Source organism: Anarrhichthys ocellatus, unplaced genomic scaffold (assembly GCF_004355925.1).
Source record: "Anarrhichthys ocellatus isolate YVR2014 unplaced genomic scaffold, GSC_Weel_1.0 scaffold647, whole genome shotgun sequence".
NCBI classification, from domain to species: Eukaryota; Metazoa; Chordata; class Actinopteri; order Perciformes; family Anarhichadidae; genus Anarrhichthys; species Anarrhichthys ocellatus.
Genome location: NW_022280621.1, coordinates 1 through 8,569, shown reverse-complemented (window position 1 = coordinate 8,569; position 8,569 = coordinate 1). Strand labels below are relative to the sequence as shown.

General features: G+C 41.4%; 1 protein-coding gene across 1 annotated transcript; it reads right to left on the bottom strand.

The window, feature by feature from the left end:
* Window positions 1–3,629: 3,629 nt before the first annotated feature.
* Window positions 3,630–8,475, bottom strand: LOC116376843 (tRNA (cytosine(38)-C(5))-methyltransferase-like). Its single transcript, XM_031838334.1, has 6 exons — window positions 7,651–8,475; window positions 7,495–7,575; window positions 6,631–6,944; window positions 5,426–5,483; window positions 5,053–5,182; window positions 3,630–4,146 (listed from the first exon to the last, which is right to left on the bottom strand). Exons 1-6 carry the CDS (start codon window positions 7,858–7,860, stop codon window positions 4,046–4,048), a joined length of 894 nt encoding a protein of 297 aa, XP_031694194.1. The 5' UTR covers window positions 7,861–8,475; the 3' UTR covers window positions 3,630–4,045.
* Window positions 8,476–8,569: the final 94 nt, after the last annotated feature.

The following is an 8,569-nucleotide window of genomic DNA, read 5'->3' as shown; positions in this document are numbered from 1 at the left end:
GTGATTGTAGAACATGTTTGTTTTTATTTTCCTTTGCATATTTAAAGTGCTGTAGACTTGTGTCATCAGTGGCCTGCAATGTAAACACGGGTTATGAACAGGGTTTTTTATTATTGTTGCTATTATATATATTTCCCTGACTTGTATTAAATGGGTCAGGGGGGACTGATGTGATGGGAACATGGAGTGCGCAGACAGGAGAAGCAGTCAGCCTTTAGTGGAGAAGCATTTTCAGGCCACTCTACAGATTATTGAACAACGGCGACACTTCCACCTGGTGATAATATTATTGTTGGCCTAAACTGAGTATTTATTCATCATCAGACTATTTAAATTTACGCATCTTTTGTTCGCTGTATGCCATCCAGGTCCGACTGGGTTTTTAGTGTCTGTACACACCAGGTATCAGATCCGGTTCCAGTTCCCTCAGATTTAGCGTATGTACTTTTTCCCTTACGTTTTTAAGTCAGGGGAATTGTTATAACTGATTGTCAAATGGTTCACTAGTTCCTCATTCGTTCCTCAAAAGTTTGTGCCCTTTGTTGTTAAGTGTTACCTCTTTGGATGTTGCTTTCCTTACTTAACAATTATCTATGCAGTCCTATGTCAGCTGGGGATGAACTATGGCCAATTGTGGATTGACTCAAATTTGACACAATCATCAGGGGCCCAACCAAAGATGTACTTCCTGTGCCACCTCAGGGAGTTCTACCTGCCTCAGGAGCTGCTGATTCAGTTCTACACTGACTGCAATAATCCAGTCTGTTCTCTGCACATCCATCACTGAACATGTACTGCACACATATGAATGCATGCACTGTGCAGAACCACTTAATGCTTATACATAAAGTAAATTATTGCATTAGTCATTCAACATTTATTCCAGCACGTTTTGCACTATTACTGATTAATAATAATACATTTTATTTATAGAGCGCTTTTCAGAATACTCAAAGACACTTTACATTAAAATCATCATATATATATATATATATATAAAAGCTATACACTGAAAACATAAAACACACAATATTGGTCACACATTAAAAGCAGTTCTGAAAAGGTGAGTTTTGATTTGGGATTTGAACATGGAAAGATCGGTGCAGTCTCGGATGTGTTTGGGGAGAGAGTTCCAGAGGGAGGGGGCGGAGAAGGCTCTGTCAGCCCATGTCCGGTGCTTGGTCGTGAGTGGAAGGGACAGGAGGTTGGCATCAGAGGAGCGGAGCCGACAGGATGGAGTGTGGTGGTGAAGTGGGTCGGTGAGGTAGGAGGGGGCCTGATTATGGAGGGCTTTGTGAGTGAGGAGAAGGACTTTATATTGGATCCGTTGTGGGACAGGGAGCCAGTGGAGATTCTGGAGAACAGGGGTGATGTGATCACGGGAGCGGGAGAGCAGGCGAGCAGCAGAGTTCTGGATATCCTAGAGTTTATTTAGGATTTTGGATGATGTGCCATGAAGAATACTGTTGTAGTAGTCGGTTCTGGAGGTAATGAAGGCGTGGATCAGAGTTTCAGCAGTAGATAAGGAGAGTGATGGGCGGAGACGGGCTATGTTTTTTTTAAGTGAAAAAAGGCAGTTCTGGTGATTTGGTTGACATGGTGTTCAAAGGAGAGGTTGTTGTCAAACATGACTGAGGTTGCGGATGTGTGGGGAGGGAGACAGAGTGGAGTTGTCGATGGTGAGGCAGAAGTTGTGACTGGTTTTGGTGAGGGATTTGGGACCGATGATGATCATGTCAGATTTATCACAGTTGAGTTTGAGGAAGTTGGTTTGCATCCATGATTTAATGTCAGTGAGGCAGTTGGTGAGAGTGGAGTGAGTAGCAGTGGTGATGGCTTTTGTGGAGATGTAGAGCTGGACATCATCGGCATAGCAGTGGAAGTGGAGACCATGTTGACGTATGATATTACCAAGAGGGAGCAAGTATATTACATGATATTATTACAGTAGATATAGATTAGTGTCAATCTTTTACAACTGGCAACAGAGTACACTGAACAGGCAAAGGGCATAGACCTACTGATAAAATAGTCCTGTGTTTCATGTTGAGCATATTAGTGTTGTTGGTCGGTAGAAAGGGAGGGCGTGCATGTGTCATTTTCTGTGTTTGTTTTGGGAAATGAGCCAAACACTTGTAAACAATTAGGAAAACTGTAATAGCTATTGTGTACATACGAGCTGGTGAAAAAGTACATACACGTATATGTTTGCTTATTTTTGTGCAACGTTGTTGTCCTTGTTTTGGCTGGATGTCTAAAAGCATCTTCCTGAACCCTGTTCTTGAAGCTGTCTGTAATTACATTGAGAGTCACTATAATCTGGAGACAAACTCATTATGCGTAACAATCTTGGCCAGTAAAGTCAATCCTCATTCTCTTAGCTGTATTTCAAGGATTAAAATATGACCCCTTGACAAAAACAAACTTCTATAAAGTTACAAACTTGTATAAAGTTACTCTGTGGTGTAGAGATGACACAAGATTATGGAAAAAAGAAAAGTAATCCTAAAATGCACAATTCATTAATTAATGGATGGAGTGGCGCCTCCCACTGGAGGTTTTCTGGGCACGCCCAACTGGTAGAGACCCCGGGGAAGACCCTATATCTCCCAGCTGGACTGGGAACGCCTCGGGATCCCCCAGAATGAGCTGCAAAATGTTGCGGGGGAGAGGGAAGTCTGGGTCAGCCTGCTTGGCCTGCTGCCACCGTGACCCGATCCCAGATAAGCGGAAGACAATGGATGGTTGAAGGGAAATGATACACTATACTCAAGAGTTCCAATTCTAAATGTAAGAATCTAGTATTCCACAGTGGTTGCTACCTATACAATTTAGCAGAAGCTGAATAAAATAGTCGTTTTAGATAGTGCTCTATCGATTAATATTGAGAGATAGCGCTGAATAAGAATAAACTTGGGAAAATTCATAATGCCCCCCCTCCAAAAAAAACAAAACCGATATGCTTTACAGGTTTGTTTTTAGGTTTTATTTTAATTCTTAGGAAAATAATCCACAATTGTGCTTATAAAATATAAACATTTATGTTCCGCCAATACAGACATATACAGTTTGAAGTGAAGTATAGAAACGTACATTAGACTGTTAAACAGTCCAGTATTTGCCCAACATTTGACAAAAAGTAGCCTCTGGGCAAAGGGTACTTGGTAATATAATCCACAGTAGAGTGCTGCAGGGATGATGCGTTCTTGTGGGCCAACCTGGAAGCTAGCATTGCACTGGTGACCTCCACAAAAAGTGCTTCCATTGGTTTTTAGATTTGTGCAGAAAATAATCTTTGTGGCAAACAAACATGTATGTTACTTGTTTAGCAAGATAATCTTCACATATGAACAGCACTTTTTCCAGTCACATGACCACCACAGACCCAAGTAGTCTCATTTAGCCACTTGTACAGTGGCCCTGAGGGTCAAAACACGGCATTCCAGAAAACACAAGGAAAAGGCACGTATTGGAAAATGATTCCTTGTCTCCGATTGCATTGCTTCAAACAGAAGTACTTTTTGAATTTCTTCGTCTTTTGGATTTCCAGCAGACTGGATGCCTTGTGGCACATTGCTGCCTCTCACAGGTTGGGATGATAAGATAAAATAAAAGATTATTCATCCCGAGGGAAATCACCAAGGAGCAGCTGCAATTCCACTTCTTTGTATTTGCAGTCTTACTGTATCTTATCCACTGATCAGTGAGAGGCAGCAATGAGCCACAAAGCATTGAGTGTAAGAGGAAGAATAAGAGGAAGTACTTCTGTTGACTGACGGTGCATGCAAGCAGCAACGAGGAATCATTATCCAATACGTACCCACCTTTTCCTGTTTGAGTCCCGCCTTAATGTCTTGTTTTCTCTTTTGCTGCTGTGGCGTTTTCTCAAATGTCGTCGTGTTTTCTAAAGTTCAAAAGATCCATTGACTTCGAGACAAGGGAACTGGAAGTGCAAAAGCACATACTAATTTCTGGGTTTCAGGATTCCTTTCTGCAGCCCTCTATGATGAAAAGGATCGTCTCGTCCTTCAAAGTGCTCCAAGTGCTAGGAGACCAGCAGCTGCAGGAGTCTGGCCACCACCACAATGTTGAGGCTGTTTCCTAGAACTCTGTACTGCTGCTTGGTGGTGATCTGCTCCGGAAAGGCTGCAAAACACATTCAAATAAAAATAAGTAACAAAATGGCATGTTTTATATCACATTGCAGCTAGAATTATAAAAAAAAAAAAAAGCAATAGAAATGTTTGTCCCCGTCTCACAGTCAGACTAATAGACGTGGTAGGTTATTGGGGCATCTTTTAAAATCTAATTGTGCTTGTGGAAACACCAAAGTCATCCAACTTTAAACTCCTGCCTGCTCTACTATGCTCAATGTTTGCTATATGACACATGTAGCTGTGCCTACGGTGTACAATTGTGATAGAATCCGAATTGTAAGTCGCTTTGGATAAAAGCGTCTGCTAAATGACTGTAATGTAATACAGTCGAACCATATTAATGTTACCTGGCTTAGGTGAACAGAAATTCTTCCAAAATAGCTTTCTGTATTGAATTTAGCTTTATCTCGTCAGACAATATACCAGCTCAAACATTTTCTGTTTTTATAAGGCCTGATAGCAGGAGATGCTGCAGCGTCACAACCAGAAACCATGTTATTGCCAAGTACATTACACATGCAAGGAAGTTGGTTTGGTGATTGGTGCGTGAAAATAAACACACTGCAATAGCAAAAGACAATTTATGAATAGAAAATCATAAAAATTAACAGTAAAATATGATAAACAAACAAATGATTTGTTGGTCTGCTCCACACACAGTTACTGGTCGGAGAGCGCGCACTGTGCCTCCTGCACGTTGGCCTGTGGAGGGATGTAAACTCCGACCAGTATGAAAAAGAGTTTACAGCAGCCACTGCAGTCTCTCTCTCTCTCTCTCTCTCTCTCTCTCTCTCTCTCTCTCTCTCTGTGTGTGCAATTTGAATGCAGTTTTTACAAACATTAACGAAAAAAGTGATTACATTGTATAGCATCAAGGGCTGACGAATAGACTTACAGAAGCTTTGAGGGAAGCCCATGATGTTGGCAACTTCTCTTGGAGTAAAATAACGCAACTTGAGTTTCATCAGCTGCTGGAGTTTCTCATCTTCCGAGAACTGGTCCAGACCTCGAAACACATTCTCCATCTGCAGAGCACACAAAGCAAAAGCCTTTGACACAAATGTGCAAATTTATTTAAGAAAAAGAATTAGGGAGTGAGGTGGTTTGTTGAACATGCTTTCTGGCTGACATTGAACCACGGTGGAGCCGTGACTGAGCGGGAGTGGGTTTAAAGGGGCATGTGCCTAATTCCAAATGAAGACATTGAACGCAGACACAGTCCTCGGCTGTTGTGTCTTGTTGATGCCTGGACTGAAATCAAAACCTACCTCTGTTTCCATGCAGCACTGCAGTACTGAGCCGGTTCCCTCCACATACCGGCCGTAGCTATGGATAAAACACATTAACACAATCAAATAACAGCATTTCTAAGTGATCGTTTTAACGTTCAACCGACCACAGACAGAAACAACAGGACTGACAGACTCTATCAACCAGGTTATCAAATACCCCATGTACACTCTTGGGCCTCTCAGATTACAGATGACCTGACCCAGGACCCATATCGGATTTTACACTCAGTCATGTTTAACTGGCACGGGTCTGTGTGTCTGATTGTCGATGTCTAATACCAAAGTGTATACGAGCAGACAGCTCTGATCACATGGTATGCCATTTTCAGTCATACGCCAAAATAGTTTTAGTAAATAAAGACTATATGCTATTAAATGGCACTGAGGCAACTTTTTAAGAATTTAAATCACGAGTATTAAAGCTACTATGAGCTGATGCTGGGCATGGAGCGAGACCTCAGGGAGAGATCCCTCTCCCAGGGTTAGCCCCAACGCTGGCAACCGCCCAGAAGGCAAACTTGACAAACTAGCTAGAAACTGGATTTTACAAATGGTCCAACCAAAAAATAGAAAAGCCCAGTTTTGCCAACTCTTTTCTATTGAAAGTAACTAGCAATATTACAATACATCCAAAATGATCATTAAAAACAGAACAAAGAACATGGCTATTTTCAGACTCTGGTAACGTGCAGAATGTGCACCGGCAGACAGGCAGGTAGCTCGTCCAATCGTTACATTTGGGCCGAATGGAATGATTGGACGAGCTTATTACAGTCGACAGGCACAGATACTGGATTTATTTTACCAGAGCATTGATTCATTGATTGCTGTCGGGATGTAATGAAAATTCAAATCTAACAAACGTGTTTTTGAAGAAGACTTTAAGTGACAGGCCGCTCCGCTGAGTTTGTTTTTTATTTTTAATATTTCTTTTAACTGTTAAACTGATAGCGTGGTTAAATGGTTGATTATTAATATCCCTACTGCAAACGATACTCTGAATCAGGAAATGACAAATCTGAATATTAAAATGTGAGCAGCAACTTTCTGTTACAGTCAGATCTGATGAAAATAAATCATGTCTACAATTCATCAAAAAGAAAATTGATGCATCCCCTACCTAGTTGCATTTATTATTTCATTCCTGTGAAGCTAGTGACAGTTACATGAAGAGTACTCACCCTTTAGTAAAGCACACAGACCTCCTGCATGTGGGCTGAACAATGTCCAGGAGCAGAGCATATCGCAGCAGCGTCTTGGGAGGAAGAAGATAGTGTTCCATGTTTACTTCCATCAGCGGTTCCAGGAAGTCTTGGACCTGCCTGACGGACAGATCTCTGTTCTGACTCATCTTTCTCTGGGCATCCATTTTTGTCTCTTGTTTGTAGAGGACATGACCCTCTTCTGGCTGGCAGGTATCTGGGCGGAGAGGACTCGAGACTGTGTGCTGCTCAGGAGAATCACTCTCAGCAGGGTGTGGGAAGGCATCTAAAATCTAAGATCACATACTTTATCAAAAGCCTTATATAAACACGACTAGTATTGTGAGGTCCTAACATCATCAAATACCAAACAAACTTGGTTTCATGAAGGACCAAGACACTTGGTCTATGTTCATGGTCAATTCATGGAGGTTCTGAAGGTTGAGTTGTGAACTACCTGAAGGTATAGTACATGCCACAAGTATGTGCAGTATTTTGTCCCCCCCCCCCCTCCAGCCTGCTCTCTCATTGGTTCTTGCATCTCAGTCTCAGCTTAAAAATCAATATATGAGCTGGGTTGAGTGTCGTAACAACAACCATGTAACAAAATCAGTGTGAGTGTTTTTTAAAGTCAATCTTAATACAGTACTTCTTAGTTGGTCGCTCTGTTTGTTCCCCCTGTGGCTACACAGAGGTCCTTTCTAAATGCAATTTCAATTCGAGTGACGGGGACAAATTCCACAGGCCTTGTTCTGTGCAAAAATGAGGTCTTAAGTTCAGTTGGAATGACATGTGGAAGATAATAGGGTCTATTAATGTCTACAACTGGTCAGCAAGACTCACCTTTGAACTCTGGGTGCTTTTGTTTTCTGTTGACAGCTTAGCAGTCAGGAAATAACGCAGTCTTGAATTTGGGATCCCAACCTGGATTTATGAATAGAACGGTGATATGAATACAACGTATTTCATGGAATTAGTCACACAGTGTGTCTTTCTTACACTGGTGGGTGAGACCATGATCTCCTGGAAAGTGTATCCGCATTCCATGAGTGTCTTCACCAAGAGCTCCCTAGAATAGAAGAATAGAAGTATAATATGAGAAATGGTCCTGAGACGCTGGTAAATTCTGGCCAACAGCTGATGACTGCCTTGCTGAACTGCAGGCCAGCACCATCTTTCTACACCGAGTTTGTCTTTGATAATTGCCATCAATTACATGTTTCATTTATTTTCATTATACTAGATGTCATTCTTGCCACAGAAATGCTAGAGGGCTTTTGATTTGAAATGGAAGGAGGAAGTATTAAATCTGTATTTATACTTTTTCTCCCATGTCTGTGACATATTCCAAAGACATAGACATTAAGACTGTAGTTTCTTCCTCATATGGAAAACATAGGCGAAACGCTGAATCTCTAGATGAGCTACAGCCAAGCCGTGTGGCTGCTCTAACCTGTTAACATGGCCACAGAATGATAATAAGAGGTTTCGCAACACTAGCGCTGCTCTAGTAGGCGATATGGCCTGGGCATAAGGGTCCAAATGACGTTGGAAATGAGATTGTCAGCATCTCTGCCTCACGCCGTTGTCTTAGTGCACCTCGTACGATGCTATAAAAACTTTATCCCTCATCCTTTTTCTGATGGCGGCTATCTAATAAAGACATAAAATGTCCAATATTACAAAAGGACAACTTGTACTTTGGATGTAATACATAAGTGCTGCATAGATGTATATTTCTGATCTGCAATCATTAGAGGACACATTTTGATCAGTATCGAGCGGCTGGGGGTTGGTAGATTTTGCGGATGGACCTGATTTGCAGTGGGGGTTTAAGCATTTTAAATGTGCAACTGTATCTATCTATCTAGAGATATATATATATATATATATATATATATATATATATATATATATA